The following is a 17,534-nucleotide window of genomic DNA, read 5'->3' as shown; positions in this document are numbered from 1 at the left end:
TAATGGTTTCTATACTATAAACATTTATAAACCTGAAAAGGTATCCTGAACATTTCTAGATATATTTGTTGATCAGGGGTTTGAATGTTTCCTGATTTCTACATTGAGGATTGGAAGCTATGTTTCTGAATTCAGAATGTATATATTTTTAAACTTCCAAACAACTGTGGATTCAGATAAACATATATTCCAATGTAAATGTAGCGGGACTAGTGGATCTACGGTTTACAAATCCTCCCCATTTCTGCTATGGCATTTATGATTTAGCCGCCCCTCTCAACGCCCAAATCCATCACATCGCATTATTGATGCCTCGATCAGCATCAACAGCTTGAAGCTTCCTCGATCACACACCAGACGATGAGTGTTGGCTGGAGGCTTACTCCCGTCGGCTTTTTCAGACCTTTGTTTTCTCGGCTTGCCATTTTTCAGCAGCGCTACCAATACAAAAACAAAAAATTCCCGACGTCGCAGCGGCCCCAACTCGTTTCGCAGCCAGGACATCGATTTTCGTGTTTTAGTACCATGACTGAGTCAACACCATTATATCACCCAGAGTCGGATGTTGAGGATTTGGAAGGGTATAGGCCCGGCGGTTACCATCCAACCCTCATTGGCGACACCTTCTGCGATGGGCGCTACACTGTAGTTCACAAGCTTGGTTCTGGTGGCTATTCCACAATCTGGCTTGCCCGTGACCAACAGCTTCAACACTATGTATCACTGAAGATACTGGTTGCAGGAGCTTCACAGGATACACATGAGAGTGAAATTCTCCAGTTGCTCTCAAAAAGCAACCTGAATTGTCCTGGAAAGCAATTCATACCCACACTGCTGCACCAGTTCTCATTTGATGGCCCTAATGGACATCACCAGTGCTTGGTTGGAGTTCCTACTGGCTGCAGTGTAGCAAGTTCTAAGGAAAACAGTACAAACTTCATGTTTCCCCCTGATGCTGCCAGATCTCTAGCTGCACAGCTCATTATGGGTTTGGCTTATTTGCATTCAAATGATGTATGCCATGGAGGTATGTAATATACACGCTTGCTTCCTAGGGCGGAATGTTCTCCATGCTCAATGAATATAGATCTCCACCTGCACAACTTTCTCCTTCGCGCCCCAAGCTTCAACCATCTAAGCACAACAGAACTATATGAGCACCACAGCAAGCTGTATGAAGTCCCTGTCCGGCGGCTTGATGGAAAGCCGACCGCACCACATGCACCGCCCCGCGCCACTTACCCCATGATTTGGAGAATGCCCGCGAACAAAGTGGCCGATCCCGAGATCCTCATCTCAGACTATGGAACATCTTTTATCGCATCACAGACACCATCTCCAACTCTACACACGCCAGCCCTGTATGCTCCACCAGAAGAATTTTTCAACAAGCCCATTGCAATCCCCAAAGCAGCTGACATCTGGACACTGGGAGTTGTTCTGTATGATGCTGTGGGTGAATGCCCATTATTTGAAACATTTGCATGGGACCCGGATGACATCATTGCTGAGATGGTCAACACACTGGGTGATATGCCTGCAAGATGGTGGGCTGCTTGGGCTAACCGCTCTGAATTCTTCAACCCAGATGGTTCATGGATCTCCAACTTTCAGCGCATCAGCACGCCTGAATTCCGGCGTCTGCATCAGCGTATGTGGGACATGGGTCGGGGTGAGACGCCGGAGACTTGTCAATGGGATGTTGCTGCTGGGGAGTTCAAAGCCCTGGAGGATATGCTGAGATCTATGATGACGTTTGAACCGGCAGAAAGACCAACCGCGAAACAGCTCTTGGAGTCGGAGTATATCGTGAAGTGGGCGATGCCAGCGTGGGAGAGGCAGGTGGAACGGAAGAGTGCCTTGACTAAACATTGATCTCTCCATAATTGTTGTAGCGTTAGGCTATCTCGAAATTCGAGTATCCCAAGACATTAGGTAAAGAGGCCATAGAAAGTCAGTATTTTCCTTAATACAGCTTTTTGAAGCTGTTAGAAGAGCCGATTTCTTCCCAAGTGAACCATTGCTTGGTGGCCGCGGCTCCGCCGTTCGCTTGAGAGCTGGATACCCTTTAGCCGCCCCAACTGTTTTCTGATGAACACGGGTGTATCTGAGCCGGTCGATAAACTCTGTGAAAATAGGAGCGGGCAAAGAGGGGAACAGAAAATTCCAGTAGGGTGTGGGAGAGACTTTAGATCAGCTAGGATTTGGTTGAGCTGATCTTGAATGGACCTTTTCTGTGATATATCTAGCCCTGCCCAGATGGCTGCCAGTGTTGTCGTGGAGGTGTAAGTCATAAAAATTAAAGAGACATCGTTCATTCGCAGTAATCCAGATGGTCTTGGAGCAGGCACACTCGGCTTGTGCACTTCCAGGTACTGTAGTGTTGTATATTCAGTGTAGTCCAGCCCGTCCTTTATTGCTTTGACGACAATATTTCCATCGCATTTGAAAACCATTTTCTTTCGAGGAAATGGGCTTTTCCAGAGAATTTCACAGCGCCGCATAAGCCCTACTAGCGCTTCGGACATATCTGCATCCTCCAGCAGACTTCGGACTGAGTCAGCCAAGGGAAATATAATGGCGGTGGGTTCGGAAGGCCTTAGAAACACGCGGATATCTTCTTCAGTTGATTCGGACGTTGTTGCAGCAGAAATAGGCGTTACTGGCAGAGAAGTTAGAAAAGGCAGGCTCTGATCATGGAGGGAATCTTAACTTGTTGGAGGGAGTAACGGAGTCCGCATTTCAGAAAGACGCCTGGAGTAATCCTTCGGGAAGTATGATGTCAGGTCAATTTCTGGGTCCGCTGCCACCGCCTTTTGCAGCCGCTTTAATGTGTGGATGTTGAATCGTGCTGCTTTTGAAGACTGTTGGAGGGAGGCAGCGACTCTATCATCGAGAAACATAGGTGGAAAAGCAAACAGAAGAAATGCTGTGGTCACCCGCAAGGCGACAACCGCAGCGCAGAAATTGGATCCATCTTTATATGTGGCTTTGTCACCCTTTTGACCATAATACGGAGCAAAACGCCAGATTCCTGTTGCTAAACCCAATAGACATTCGGCTACTAGTGATGAACAGAAGGAAGCGCTCATCTATTGGATCAATGGCAGAAGAGGTTAATTGGCAGTCGCCCATCCAACATTCGGCCACCAAAAAACCTCGGACTGGTTCAGGAAATTACCGAGTCTTTCCTCTCCGTCTCCTGAGGCTTAAATTCAGCTGCGCTGAATTCTCTCTCCAACCGCGTGCATACCAATTCCTCGTCATACGCTAGGCCAACTTTCGCACGGAATGGAACATCTTTTATCCACTAGATCACAAATATTTCGCCATCTCAATTGCGTCCACCTCTCGTCCGCCTCGTCCTCGTCCGCCACCTCGTCCTCCACCTCGTCCTCCTCAAACCATGGTTTCACGAATGAAACTCTGCACCCTTTGCAACAAGGTAGTTGCTGCAACAAACTTCTCTCGGCACGTAACCTGTCAGTGCCCAGAGAGAAATACGGCTATCATCTGTGGGAAGAGTTCCTCCCGATCATTCATGTGCCAGAGGAAAGAGGCGACGCTGTCCGGTCTGCCACAAGTTGAAAGATGTTAACCATATGAAGCGTCATATAGATCGCTGTCAGCGACACCAGACCACTTCAGGAGCATCCAATCAGCCCCTTGGTAATGGCCCAGCCATTTTTCTGCGTATTGGACTGGACTGACCCCTCACACAGAGCACCGCAACTCAGCAGAATTAGTTGCACTCCTTGACGAAATATCCAGCCTCCAGAGTGACAGAAAATTCCCTGAATGTGAACTTGGCAACCTCGAGTTGCTTGTTGATGGGCAGGAACTACATTGGACGAGACCTGCTTTGATACCAATATCTGAAGTCTGGGACGAGCAATTCTCACCGCTTGATATATTCGATGCTGTGCGTTCCAGCATAAAGGACTTGCCTCCAAACTGCGTCTACAGAGATGGTGAACCCATCACAGAAGCAGAACAGGAATGGAATATTAGCAATGCCTTCTATCAGGCGGGCATCCCTCTCCACAACTCCGACCTTTCAGCAAAATCTTCCTTGATGAATGTCCCTCTTCCAGGGAAGTTCCGCCGCCTTCGGCCCTGCCAAGCGCTCAGGAACCAGCTTAGGATCGCATCTGATCATAATCTCGATCTCTTGGCTAATTTCGCACCTGCTGGGACCTTTGTTGATATTCACCTCGGTTTGTGGAAACTCTCCCTTAATTAATAGCTAAAACAGCCGCCTGACTTATCAGATCAGAATCAGCATGGCTTGTCTCAGTCTGTGGGGTATTCCAAGCATATATGGCTCCTGTATCCACCAACAAAAGAGAACCTTAGGGTGTTTGCACAGTCCTCTGGGGAATCAGGCTGCCTCTCCAAAATCTCAGGCAAACTTGTGGAAGGTTGCATCGCACGTGTTGATTCTTCCAGGGTTGTCTATCTTCCCCTGGCTGGTTACATGCCACCTTCACAACAAAACCTGGGGCACTGGTTGGGATCAACTTCAAATCTCTTGAGGGTCTGGAGATTATGGCCCGGAGTGTTGCCATACACCTCCCATATATATACCAGGTTCCTCAGGCGGTGCTGGAAGATTTCAGTGAATATGCCAGAGCCATATTGTTCTTTCTTGACAACAAACATGACCCTCAAATCATCACAACTGTGCTCAAGAGCTGGATAATGTTTTCAAAAGGCCTGTCAGGTGTTCAGCAGCATGTGGGTTTTCAGTCAGCAGTGCTTGCTTTTCTTGATGGTTTGAAAAAGGGATTGTCACAGAAAGAGGCATGGTGCTGTGGGACAGCTTACAAAAATGTCCTCCGCCACATTGCTCACGCACATGGTGTGGCTGGAATGTAACTAGCAGAAAGAAACAGCAGCAGTGATAATGAAGGGTGGGCAGAAGTTGCTTTGGCATCCATGAATACTATGTACATATATTATATCAGAACAATCGGACATAACCTTGTCCTGTTTCTTTGCTCTCAAAGTGTCAATTGTTTTCAAAGTGTCAACTTCTTTCAAAGTGTTGACTGCTGCTGGTGTATGGCTGAATATGTCCTCTGTGGAAAACACTTTCTCTATCTCCAGTCAGGAGCAGCGCTCCTCTGTCATGCTCAGAAGGCATGCATCATCCTCAGAGAATCATTGCAAAGACTTGGCTCCATGGCCCTGCATTCTCTTGCTGTGCCCATGCTGAGTTTGCTTGGCTGCCTGATGGGAATCCATGTGAACAGCTGACTGCACACTCTCATTGCATTCATGTGTGCAGCTTGTCAAAGCACCTTCAAACAGCCAAGAAAGGAACTGCAGGCGTTCATCAAGTTGTAGAGATAGGAAATGGGAACAAAGAGTGGTAAAGGAATCTTCCCTGGCAGGCAACACAGAAGCAATCTGAGGCTGTTTCACATTCTGTTCTTCTGATCCCTCCACTCCTTGCTTGAGACTCTCTGACTGTTCGCCAGGTGAGCCTTCATCCACACTGCTAGGACAAGGTGCATCAGTCCCAGCACTGGGATGGGGAAGGTATAATTGTGGATGGGCCTGGATGTGGGAATCTTTATCTAATTGGGCATTATCATCCCAGCTGTCAACCCCCTCCAGAGAACCTTGATGGTAGTTGAGCAGGTCGAAGAACATAGACAGAGGGGATTTGGGATATGGACAGTTTGCATTTGAGATTGCAGGGCTGTTGCCTCACCAGAAAGATGGGAGAAGCTCACTGGCCTCCCAGGGCCTGTCATCGGCAAGGATGGCCGGGTCAATGGGAATGTTGTTGTCATTCTGGAGAACCAGGAGTGTGAGGAATTCCTCCAGGCTGCCATTAGAGCTAGTTGTAGTTGCATCAGGTGAGGATGGACGAGGCCCTGCAGAGCCGGCTCATCTGGAGGAGCAGCGGGATCCTGGGTGTTGCAGGCGGCAATTCAAGGTGAACTTGGGGTAAGATGTGCCGGGTCATGTAGATATGAGGGTCCATGTTCAGGGCTCTCTGAAGATGGCATGCAGGGTGGTGGTATTGATATCTCTTGTGCTCAAGTTTGTGATGCTGATGGTGTACATTGCTCAGTGTTGGTGCTGAATGGCACACAAAATTCAGCTGGTGGTCTTGCAGGGAGGTGATGCTTGGGGGCTGGCAGAGTGCTGCAGGGAGAATCATGACAGGGTTTAGAGGGAGGGGAACAGCAGGCCACTGAAGAGTGTGAAGGAAGGAATCTATGAGATGGGAGTGGTTTAGGGTAAAGGGGTGCCCATCATTTGAAGTTCGCGTGAAATGGAGGGTTGATCTGGGCAGGAGATGGCATATTTCATGAGGGTGGATTTTGGACGCGGAGGTGATCAGAAACCGGGAAGGAGGCCAGGAATGGGAATCAACGAGGAGAGTGCGCGGTACCGTGTTCCTTCTCCCTAGAGCTCCCGGTGGCTGGTTAGCGTTATACCGCACCTCTAGCTCCGTGGTACTAAGTTGACCTACTTCATGGCAACGAAAGCGGTGTCTGGATGCAGGGTGTCGAGAGATTTCTCGACAGGCATGACGCAATGCGACATATCAGGAATTGGCGCCAGCGACCTGACCGAGCTCCAAGTTAACGTGTCCGGGATGTGGCCCCAGGGCATCTTGGAGGAATGTGTTTCTGGGCATCAAAGCATTGAACCCAGTGCTTTGGGCTTAGTGACCGCCGTGTCCGCACGGATGCTCTTTATTGACTGAGGGCGTTTTCATTGACAGCGGCTGGGTGCTACAGGCCAGATCTGCAGTTCAATGGGTGAAAGTACAATTGATGAAACTGAATCTCCCCTAGAGTTGATAACATTGACATGGGCGATAAATGGCATAAGATTGAGCATTAAGGGAACTGGAATGAGTTGAATTGGTGGCACATTAGACTAAATCCCCAGGCACACCCTCTTGCGCCTGTGACCCGAAGGCGGCCGCCCTCACCGCTTGGAATGCTGGCCGCCATCCAAATCAGCAGGTGAGGGTCGGTTGGAATATCTCTTATGGAACTCATCAACCAGCTCCTCGCATCCTGGTATCAGATCACACCGAGGTTGCCAGCTAGGTGTATAGCCTCTCCAGTCCACAAGGTACTCCAGGCGCACCCTTCCCCTTCTGTCAACCACCATTCTTGAATTTATGATCCTGTCAACAGGCCATTCTGGAGCTGCCACTCTGTTTCTGTCAACCAGAACTGGTGGTGGTGGTGGCTCTTGTTGTTCTGGCAGTGAATCTGCATCACTGCTGCGCCTGCAATTATTCTTGTGCTCAGGCTTCTTGTCATTGGCAGGTCTTCCTGCTGACATTGGGGATATCTGTTGATCGGAGGCATGGCTATCAGGGATCAGGAGATCTGAGGTGCCTTGCATGGGTTTGCTTTGATGTATTGCAATTTCACATTCAGTTGTGCTGTCACCTAACCCTGGTGAGTTGCCTGGCTTGTTTTGGGTATCTGGGCTTCCTGGCACATTTGGTGGTGTCGCTGGATCACTGTTGTATGGGGAACACAACTCAGAAACACAAGGGCTTTGATAACTGGTTTCACAATCTTCTGCATTGAAAACTCTTAGTACCTGATCTGTAGCAGGACAGAAATGGGAACAAAATGGGAGCCAGTAACAAATCTCTGAGGCAGGGTTGTTGGTAATCAAGCAATTGAATGTTGAAACATTGATCAGCCAGGGAGTCATCACAAGTTAGATCGCCTGTCTTGACCACCTCAAGCGCCTGCAACCACTGATTGAAATCATTCAAGGGGGGGTCTGTTAACTCTGGGCATTGCTGATTCGCAGCAGCATGACAACCTGCTATTGGTGGATGTGGAGTGGGAAATGCTGGGGGGACTTGGTGGTTAGGTGAAGAGATGCTTGACAATTGGGACTGAGCTCCTGGTTTGAAGGGTTTGAAGGGTCTGAAGGGTCTGGGGGGTCTCAGGGGTTGCTGAGGCTCTGAATGTGGGTTGTAAAATACTATGTTATTCAGGTCAATAGCAGCAGCCATTGCATTGAAGGAGCTGCAGCATTAAAGATCTAGGAATTCTGTTGAAGTAATTGTTGTGGAGCATCTCCTGTAGCAGGGGAAAGCAGATGGATTATATGGACTCTCGAGAGTGAATGAAAAGAGTTGGGATGGAAAACACAACTGCCCCAGCATCCGCGCCATGGGACAGATCTCAGTGCCGCTCAGAAAAGCTGTGTTGTGGCGAACCACACTGTAAACCACCACCAGCAACCAGAAACCAACTAGCAGTGTAACCCATGAATGCAACAAAATCAGCAGCACAGGTTATTTTGTGAAATGGAAAGCAGAGAAGGCTGTGGCAAGAGTTTTTTGTCCCTCCACTCCCCTGGCCTGGTTCCAGCTCAGCTGAAGGACCGTGTAGCATCCATGCAGCAATGCAGAGCAGGGAGTCCGGATGGGCATGGATCCTCAATCCTCCAGTTTTCTTTCCTCCTGCTGGCTACCGGTGACCTCCAGGGTTTGGGTCACCACAATTGCCATGTCTCAGTCTTGCTAATCCCTTCAGCGACAACCCGGGTGCTCTCGGACACTAAGCACGCCGTGATTCCCAGGCACCGCACGATTTTGCACTCAGCACCATGTTTCCAAGCACCAGCAGTTGACCTGGTCCTCATCTGCTGCAGCATTCGTGCCCATCAGTGGCAAGTGGAGGCATGATGAACGTGCATTGCATCTGAGATGCCGCAATGCGGCCACATCATCTCTCAGCCGCTGGAGTGAGGGGACAGTGTCGCTCATCCAGTCGCTCCTGCCGTCCGGTGTGATCCCATGGCTGCCTGGACCCAACACTGCATCACCACCCTGGAGTCAGTTCTCGATTTCCTGCGGCAGACTCGGGACGGGGTAATTGATCATGTGCAGTGACAGGACAGAGCCCTGCCATCCCAACGAGCTAATCTGACCACCCGCATCATCCATGACACGAGCCAGCCAGCCAGCCAGCCAGCCAGGGATCCACGCGAACGAGAAAATCTGAGACAAGATAGTCACAACACGTCAGCCATTCGACCAAATGAACGCGCGTATCGCCGCAGTGTCTCTGGATCTGGAGTCCGGTGACATCACCTCCATGTTCTTTACCTTGCCCACAGAAAGGTGCGTTGCATGTTGGACAAGGCAGCCAGGCAGACGCGGTGTTTGCTGGCAAGGGTGGGGTCCCCAACACGGAGTGAGAATTGCAGGGAGGTAGGGAGGTGGAGGGCGGACTTCTCTGAGGAGCAGTATGTGGCACAGTCCTGGCAAGTGAGGATCACAGGCGTTGTTCCAGGGAGCAGTGGCAGGAAACAGCTGAGGCTATCGCGGAAGAGCCCAAAAGCAGGCTGAAGCAGTGAGTGAGTGAGTGAGCGCAAAGCAGAATGCTGGAAATGACGCGAAAAGGAAGACAGATTTAGAGTTGGCCAGAATGGGCGTGAAGAAGGGTAAAGCAGACTGAAGATTGGGGTGAATGAGGGTGACTTGAGAGTGACTTGAGGGTGCCAGGGGCCAAATCTGGGTGGGGAAGGGTGAGCAATGGGTGAGCAGCTAGGTGAGGTACCCGATGTACCTATGTACCGCAGAGAAAGCAAGGACGATGAAGTGGCGGGAGGGTGAGGGCCACTTATATAGGTGGCCGGTGGGGCTCCAGGCGGCGACAGGGCGCCAAACGGCAAACGGCACGGCCGTTTCCCGAAGCGGCGACACTCAAAGGTAAATAACAGATTTGAGAGATTTGGAAGCTTTGAATCTTTGTGGCTCTTGCTCACTGCTGGAGCTTGTTGCATGGGGGGGTGTTAGGTAATCCAACTAGCACCTCACTCACGTGACCCACATAGATTAGCCGAGATTCCCCTTTAGGTAGCTTAGCGGATGACAAGCATACAAGTCCTCCATCATATCTAATCAGATTCGGATAAATAATTTCCCGATCTTATCGAAGGGGCCTTAGCCTTGGGTGACAATTTCTCCGTGGTGGGCTGACCGGAACGGCACGGTCAAAGTGTTTCGATGTTCCTGCAACTATTAAATCATTAAGTATCCAATCTAGTCGTGTTTAGATTTGCGTGTACTCGACTCTTCTAGACCTGGGATGGAAGAACTCCAAGCCAAACACCGCAAGGAGCAGCGCGACCTGCAATCCCGCATCACCCAGAAGAAAAAATCCGCGACCAAAAAGACCCGCAAGGGTGTGAACGACGAGTGCGAACGATGGCAGCGGGAGCTCCTGGAGCGTCAACAGACCGAAATTGCGGAGCTAAACGGCGACTTGAATGCCCCAATAGAACACTTTGACAATCTGCATATCACGGACAACTACCAAGCGCCCGTAACAGCCAACGGCCCAACAGATGCAGACGCCAGTAATGCCCCACCTGTACAATCTACACCAACACCTTCCACCGCTGCTCCTCTCGATGGTCCATCCCAGCAGCCCACTAAAAAGCCCAACCGCCAAAAAGCCCGGCTTGCCCGCCGCGCCGCTGAACGTGAAGCCGAAGCCGAAGCCGCCGCCGCTGAAGCAGCCAATCAAACAGATCACCGAAGTAACGAAAAGCAGGCCATGCAAGCTGTATTTGACCGCCTGGGCCTCAAAGAACGAGATATCGCGCCCGACGGTCACTGCCTATACTCGGCCGTCGCGGTGCAATTGGCGGAAGTCGGTGTGGATTTAAGCCTCGATGAACGGACCCCGGCTGCCAAGTCCACTGGGGAGAAACAGGGATCGACCAGGAATGATGGGTATAAAACTGTAAGAGCCACAACGGGAAAGTTTGTACTGGCCAATGCGGATGATTTTGCACCTTTTATCGACGAACCCCTAGAGGAGTATGCGCGAAAGATCATGTTTACCGCGGAGTGGGGCGGGCAGTTGGAGTTGCAGGCGATGGCGAGGGCATACGGTGTGGAGATAAATGTGATTCAGGGAGATGGACGGAATGAGAAGTTTGAGCCGGGGGACGATAAAGGAGGGGAGAGAAAGAAGATCTGGTTGGCGTATTACCGCCATTCTTACGGGCTTGGAGAGCATTACAATGCCCTGTCACGGGTTGCTTGAGGGAACGAGGCTCACATAAAGGTTTGTACATTCGATTGGGATGCTATATGTACAGAAAGGGGGGAGATACGTGCCTTGCACAGACACGCGGATGCAAATGCGATGAACAACAATAACTTCCGTACGCTAGATGCCAGTATATGTGACGAAACGATTAATCCCGTCGACGCCAAATCGAGACCCAGTCCAGCACATTTCCCTTGTCATCCATACCAACCGTGTGGGTCCTCTTAGGCTGCCAGTGAGCGACGCGCTCAAGACCTTTGTCGCTAGGTTGTTGGAGTGGATTGCTCTTGACATGACCCTTGTCGTCATATGGGATATCCTCACCGGGATGGCTGAGATGTTCCATATACATGGCGGGTGTAGAGGCGAATGGAGGTCCCAAAGCGGCAGGGTCCTTTGTTGTTGGGAATTCGAGGCAGATGAGATTCCCGCGAGGTGATGGTGCTAGTAATTGACGGTGGCGGAGCGCCCACTGTGGTCGAAGAGCTGGGTTCAAAGCACAGAAAAACTGCATTGGTTGTCAGTCCGATGTTTCTCCTTAAGCTCAAGACGGACAGAATCAAAAGATAACAGCAACATCGCCAGAAGGATGCTTTATACTCACCGTATAATCATAGATCAAATCAAAAGCGCCATCTTCCACGCCGGCCTCCTTCACCCAATCATCCTTGAAAAAATCTCCTTCCAGGAACATGACCTTCCCACTGCCCACCTTTTCATCCCTAGGAGGGACCTTCCCACCCTCTCCATACTTCTCCATCTCCTTCAGACACACGTCCACCGCTGTCTTACTATACTCCAATCCATACGCATCATACCCAAACGATGCCAGGAGGAAGACGTCCACTCCCCTCCCACAACCGGGAACCAGCGCCTTCTTCCGGCGCAACGGCTCATCCTCGAAAACAGGGGCGCCGAAGAACCCGCGTTTTTCTACCAAGGCGTCTTCAAGGGCGGGATTGTGTGAACCCCGGTCCCAAGGAGTGCGGGATTCTTTCCAGAGATCGTCCCAGACTTCCCCCTGGTTACGGCCGTCGAGGTTCTTGAAGCGATCGCTCAGGTTAGGGGCGGAGCGGAGGATTTCGTTAGCCATTGTTTCGATTGTGAGTAAAGGAGGTAGGCGTCGTGGTGTAAAGGAAGCTGGTGGTAGCGATTGTGGTAGTGATGGTGGGGGCGGGGTATTGTTTGTAGTACTTTTTGAAGACGCAGATTGCGATGGCTTTATTATCTGATTGTTGTGATGACAAATCGGGGACTTTGAAGACGCCGATCTAGAAATGAAAGTTAAAAAGATTAGTTGATGTATGGGGCTGTGGATATGGGAAGCTGGCGAGAGCGGGTTGGACGGGTTGAAAGAGCAAATACCTTGTTGATATGCACACTCTATCCACGGTCGGCCTGCAATTGGCGACGGATGAAGGCAAAGTTGGACATGCTCGTCCTCGTATTGTCCCAAATCGCATTGAACCTACTGGGAGATCGGAGTCTGGATGGTGGTAATTGAAAAACGCAATTTTGCTAGATCTTGTGATCTTCCATCAGAGTTATGTGCACACTGGATTTGCAGGACTGTGATACATATTACAGCCCGCCATTTCAACAGGCGTCTTCCGGTCGCCTTGACCCGTCCCACCGCTGGTCTGCGGTGGGTGCTGGCGCGGTGCGTCGACGTCATCCGTCCCGGGCCTGCGATGGCCAGAAGCCCGAAGCCCGATCGCCTGCGCCGCGACTAGACAGGCCGAGACCGCACAAGCCGCTCGAGTGGCTGAATTGTTAGGTAATCCAACTAGCACCTCGCTCACGTGACCCACATAGATTAGCCGAGATTCCCCTTTAGGTAGCTTAGTGAATGACAAGCATACAAGTCCTCCATCAGGTTATAGCCCTTTGCGCTGAAGAGCAAGTGTATAAGGTTGATTTACAGCTCAATTGGATATTGAAGCTTACAATCAACACCCTGAACAGTTATCCTTGTGGATAACGAGGTTTTACAAGCACTAAAGAGGGCGTACATCAAAGTGGACGCCTCCTATACGTGCAAACCCCTGTAGCTTTCTGGCACCCAACCAGAGAGTGAGCGAAACACCTGCTAAACACACCTAGCAAGCAAATCGAGCACCTGGCAACACCAAAGCCATGGTGAACTGTACAGATGAACCAGAGCACCGAACCCCCGACCGGGAGGCTCTGATGAACCTCCCTACACCCCAAACTGAGCTTAGGTGGTTGAGTAGGCTCAGAGGTGACTGGCCAAATGACAAGCAGGAGCCTAGGGAGGAGAGTGAACTTCAAATGTTGTGCAGAATGATGCTGCAACAACAGGAGACAGTGCAACAGCTGGCACAGCAAATAAGCCTCTTGTCAGGCCAAGAAAGCACTGCAAACATGCCTGCAACAGTGCAGGAGAACCTGGAGCAAGAAGCTCAACAAGAAGAGGACTGAGAGATAGACTCTGAGGACAAACTAGAAGAATATGTTGGCAACCTTATAGACATGAATATGTGGACTGGCAGAGTGATCACCCAATTCATGAAGATCTTGAAAATGGTAAAGAAGCCTATGACCCTGGCTGGGGCCAGCAACTACCTAGCATGAAGCAAAGCCATCCTAAAGATAGCTTGTCAAGTGAATACCAAGAAGATTATCCTGGAAAGACAAGAGACCTCACCATGGCCAGAGAACTTGAAGATTTCACAATACTGGAATGTTCAGAATAAATAGCTACATGATCTAATTGACAGTACAATATCTGCACAAGCCAGAGAACACTTTAAGAAATTAGATAGTCTTAGTGCTTACAAACTCTGGAAAGCTGTAAGAACAGCCTTTCAAGAGAGATCTGAGATACAGTGGGAAAGCCTATTGACAGAGTTAGTGAGAATGACACCACAGTCTGCTGGCTCAGAAAGAAATTATATAGAGAGATTTCTAGCAATCTGTAGAGAATTTGAGAGATTAGAGTTCAAACAACTGAACTACACCCTACACAATATCTTGAAGATGAACATTATGTTCTGATGAAGAGAGTTCATACAGAACCAATTTGATATGGCATGCCAGAGTGAAATGAATCTACTGGAGAAGAATTTGGAAGGCCTATTGAAGAATATTCTTCACTGAATCCCCAAGAAAGACCAGAAGAAAGATAATAAATCTACAAGACCAAATACAAATGCAACAACAAGCTCAGATTCCCAAAAGTCTTACAAAAATATGAACTCTGAATCCAATCCAGAGAAGAGCTCACTGCAAAACTGGAACTGCTATACCTGTGGCAAACCTGGCCACTTAGCTAAATTCTGCAGATCTAACAAGAATACAAAGCCTAACAAGCCTAAGAAAGACTCTAAAGACAAAGACAAGAAAGCAACAACAGTTGCAATGAATAAGATTCATTCAGTTCATGAAGCAGTCTTTTCTATGAGAGAAGTCTGTGAATTCACAAACAGATGGATTCTTGACTCTGGAGCTGGATTCTATGTGACCTCACATACAGATCTAGTTCAAATGGACCCAAAGAGCCATGCAACACAACTGCTTATGGCAAACAGTTTGAAATCAGTCACCAGAGGATTCAGCACAGCCAGTATCCAAACTGACAATGGTGAATTGAGTATTGAGGGGGTTAGAATCATGCCTGACCTCCAGATTAATCTCATAAGCTTTGGAAAGCTTATACAAGACAGCTTTACAGTGGAACAGCTTTATATTGATGGAGAACACATCTTCCTACTAGAATTGGCAGATAAAATGCAGAGCTTTGAAGCTGTGCTTAATGAGGATGACATTCTAGTTCTATAAATGTCTAGAATATGCAACTTACTGGTATACATGTTTCCAGTACCTATGAAACTTCTAGAGCCCTGCTATGTAACAGCAACTCTAGAGAATAAAGATAGAGATGACACACTTTTGGCACTGAATCACCTGGCAAAGACACCAGAAATCAAGGAGAATATGATGGCCAATTGGCACAAATGCTGGAGGCATCTCAATGCCCATAATATAGCTATTTTAGCTAGAGATCTGAGAATGGCAATGCAAATAAAGAGAGTAAAGAAGCTAGAATTCTGTGAAATCTGTGCTAAAGCTAAGCAAGCTTGCAACCCATTTGAACCTAGAACATGCTCTATAAAGCCTGGAGCTAAAATTTTTATTAATATTACAGGTGGTGGCTGTACCCTATCTATAAACTTCAATCCTCCAAGCTATAGTGGAGCAAAGTATTTCCTACTTATAATGGACAATGCCACATGATACAGGTGAATCTACCTTCTGAAGAAGTGGGTAGAAGCTCCAGAAACCCTAAAGAACTGAATCAACATGATCAAAGTATCTACTGAATGAAAGATTGACACTATACTGTCCAATGGAGCTCCTGAATTGATGAGCTAACAACTGGCTGAATTCTACAGGAGCAAGAGTATACAACAGGAGATTATGTGCCCATATACATCTTAACAAGATGGAATGAGTGAATGAGGAATATGACTTCTTTGCAAGTGCACAAGAAGTGTACTTATAGACTCAGGACTACCCAATAAGTTATGGGGTGAAGCTCTTGCTACAGTCTTCATGATGGTGAATCTATTGCCTACCTCAGTGCCTCTATATGGATGCAAGAACATGAAGCTGTTGATACTCTTTGAAGCCTGGACAGGTCATCAACCCCATTACAGATGGGTTTATAGATGAGAATGTGATGCTTATGTGAAGATTTTAAATGAATCCTCAAAGCTCCAACCTAGGTTCAAGAAGGTCAAATTTGTAGAATATTGTGGCATGCACACCTACAGGCTTTGGGACCCAGAAATGAACAGTATAATGATCTTGTGAGATGTTATATTCAATGAGAAATTGGATCAAATCCCTATGAATTCACTAACTGAAGCTGAATATGTTGAACTTTTGGAGGAGTATGATTACATAGATCTATTGAACAGCTGGCAACACAAGCTACTAGCTTACCTTGTGAAGGAGAAGCCAGAAATCATGAAGAAGCTTGTGGACAGCAAATTAGAGGCTTTAGAGCCCACATACCTGAATGAAGAGCAAGAAATTCTCTTGAATGTGATGGAAGAAGAAGAGGTAAATGGAGCTGAGCTTTCAGTGCTCAGCATGTGTACAGACATACTAAAATCCATTACTGAAGCCAAATACTCTGAAGAGTGACTTTATTGAAAGGAGGCTCTAGATGTTAAAGTCTTCAAACTACAAGAGAAAGACACCTGAATTCTAGTTGAGAAGAAATCTGAAATACAGATTCTCTCTGGCAAATGAGTATTTAATAGGAAGCTCAACAACACAGATGGCACAGTATAATTCAAAGCCTGTTGGGTCATATACAGATTTGAACAGCAAGAAGGTGTTCACTACAAGATTTATGCAGCAGTTGTCAGTGAACCTATAATGAGAGCCTTCTTTGCTATCTCAACAGCCAAGAACTGGAAGGTCAGAGTCTTTGACTTTGTGACAGCCTTTCTAAATGGAACTCTTCCAGAGAATGAATGTGTATACATTCAACTACCCACTGGATTCAAGCACAGGCGGGGTAATCTAGTAGGGCTCTTATGCCAGAGACTCTATGAGTTGAAGCAAGCTGCTAGACTCTGGTATCAAGCAGCTACTGACTATCTGAAATCTCTAGGATTCCAGATCTCTCCATACAATACAGGCCTACTCTACCACAAGAGAAAGCAAATCTACCTAACCTTACATGTTAATGACTGCTGTATAATGGGACCCAATAAAGCTGAAACAGAATGGCTCATTGAGAAGCTTCAGGAACACTTTGAGATCAAGAAGATTATGGAACAGAGCTGTTATCTAGACATGTGAGTTCAAAAGCAGCCAAATGGAGATCTTTTTGTGAACCAGAAACAGTATATTGAGAATCTACTGACTGAATATAGAATGGAAGACTGCAAATCTTTCAAAATGCTAATGAAGAAAGAAATAAGCATTGAATTTGTGCCAGATCAGACTCTCAAAGATAGAGTTGATGAGCAGGCTATGCTTATGAATTACAGGAAAGGCCTGGGCTCTCTACAGTTTCTAGTTACATGTATGAGACTGGATATTGCATTTGCAGTCAATTATCTGGTGAGATTCAACAGCAGGCCCAATAGGAAGAGCTGGGCAGCATTCAAGCAGATTCTACACTACCTCAAGGGCACAAAATCAAAAGGAATAGTCTTCAAAAGGAATATGAATTCTGAAGGCTTGAAACCAGCAGCCAGTTTGGATTCTGACTGGGCTGGAGCTGACCCTGCATACAAATCCACCAGCAGCTATATTATTACCATGAATGGAGCTCCAATCTCATGGAGATCACAGTGCCAGATGTCTGTCTTAAAATCTATGATCAAAGCAGAGTATTTGGCAGCTAGTGAAGCTGCTTGTGAACTGGTTTGGATCAACAACCTGTTGATAGATGCTGGAATAATTAGTGAAGGCTCAGCA

At 48.0% G+C, this 17,534-nt stretch overlaps 7 protein-coding genes across 7 annotated transcripts; 4 read left to right on the top strand and 3 right to left on the bottom strand.

Annotated features, from left to right (window-relative positions):
• Positions 1–360: 360 nt before the first annotated feature.
• CIMG_02020 (CMGC/SRPK protein kinase) lies at positions 361–1,875 on the top strand (the record flags this gene model as incomplete). Its single annotated transcript, XM_001248248.2, has 2 exons — positions 361–1,027; positions 1,088–1,875. 2 exons carry the CDS (start codon positions 361–363, stop codon positions 1,873–1,875), a joined length of 1,455 nt encoding a protein of 484 aa, XP_001248249.2.
• Positions 1,865–3,200, bottom strand: CIMG_10857 (uncharacterized protein). Its single transcript, XM_012358922.1, has 2 exons — positions 2,714–3,200; positions 1,865–2,662 (listed from the first exon to the last, which is right to left on the bottom strand). The coding sequence occupies exons 1-2, from the start codon at positions 3,090–3,092 to the stop codon at positions 1,989–1,991; spliced, it is 1,053 nt and encodes a 350-aa protein (XP_012214345.1). The 5' UTR covers positions 3,093–3,200; the 3' UTR covers positions 1,865–1,988.
• Positions 3,201–3,602: 402 nt separating this feature from the next.
• CIMG_02021 (uncharacterized protein) lies at positions 3,603–5,005 on the top strand (the record flags this gene model as incomplete). The annotated part of the gene is made up of 3 exons (XM_001248249.2): positions 3,603–3,669; positions 3,723–4,217; positions 4,272–5,005. 3 exons carry the CDS (start codon positions 3,603–3,605, stop codon positions 4,700–4,702), a joined length of 993 nt encoding a protein of 330 aa, XP_001248250.2. The 3' UTR covers positions 4,703–5,005.
• Positions 5,006–6,954: 1,949 nt separating this feature from the next.
• Positions 6,955–7,383, bottom strand: CIMG_02023 (uncharacterized protein; the record flags this gene model as incomplete). The annotated part of the gene is made up of 1 exon (XM_001248251.1): positions 6,955–7,383. One exon carries the CDS (start codon positions 7,381–7,383, stop codon positions 6,955–6,957), a length of 429 nt encoding a protein of 142 aa, XP_001248252.1.
• Positions 7,384–8,049: 666 nt separating this feature from the next.
• Positions 8,050–9,572, top strand: CIMG_12728 (uncharacterized protein). Its single transcript, XM_004445664.1, has one exon. The coding sequence runs from the start codon at positions 8,276–8,278 to the stop codon at positions 8,690–8,692; it is 417 nt and encodes a 138-aa protein (XP_004445721.1). The 5' UTR covers positions 8,050–8,275; the 3' UTR covers positions 8,693–9,572.
• Positions 9,573–10,068: 496 nt separating this feature from the next.
• On the top strand, positions 10,069–11,330 carry CIMG_02024 (uncharacterized protein). Its single transcript, XM_001248252.2, has 2 exons — positions 10,069–11,087; positions 11,197–11,330. The coding sequence occupies exon 1, from the start codon at positions 10,101–10,103 to the stop codon at positions 11,064–11,066; it is 966 nt and encodes a 321-aa protein (XP_001248253.1). The 5' UTR covers positions 10,069–10,100; the 3' UTR covers positions 11,067–11,087; positions 11,197–11,330.
• CIMG_02025 (thiol methyltransferase) lies at positions 11,100–12,272 on the bottom strand. The gene is made up of 2 exons (XM_001248253.2): positions 11,677–12,272; positions 11,100–11,580 (listed from the first exon to the last, which is right to left on the bottom strand). The coding sequence occupies exons 1-2, from the start codon at positions 12,163–12,165 to the stop codon at positions 11,221–11,223; spliced, it is 849 nt and encodes a 282-aa protein (XP_001248254.1). The 5' UTR covers positions 12,166–12,272; the 3' UTR covers positions 11,100–11,220.
• Between the last annotated feature and the right edge of the window lie 5,262 nt (positions 12,273–17,534).

Source organism: Coccidioides immitis (assembly GCF_000149335.2).
Source record: "Coccidioides immitis RS genomic scaffold supercont3.1, whole genome shotgun sequence".
Lineage (NCBI taxonomy): Eukaryota > Fungi > Ascomycota > Eurotiomycetes > Onygenales > Onygenaceae > Coccidioides > Coccidioides immitis.
The sequence above is the reverse complement of the archived record's forward strand: the minus strand, read 5'-3'. Positions and strand labels throughout refer to the sequence as shown.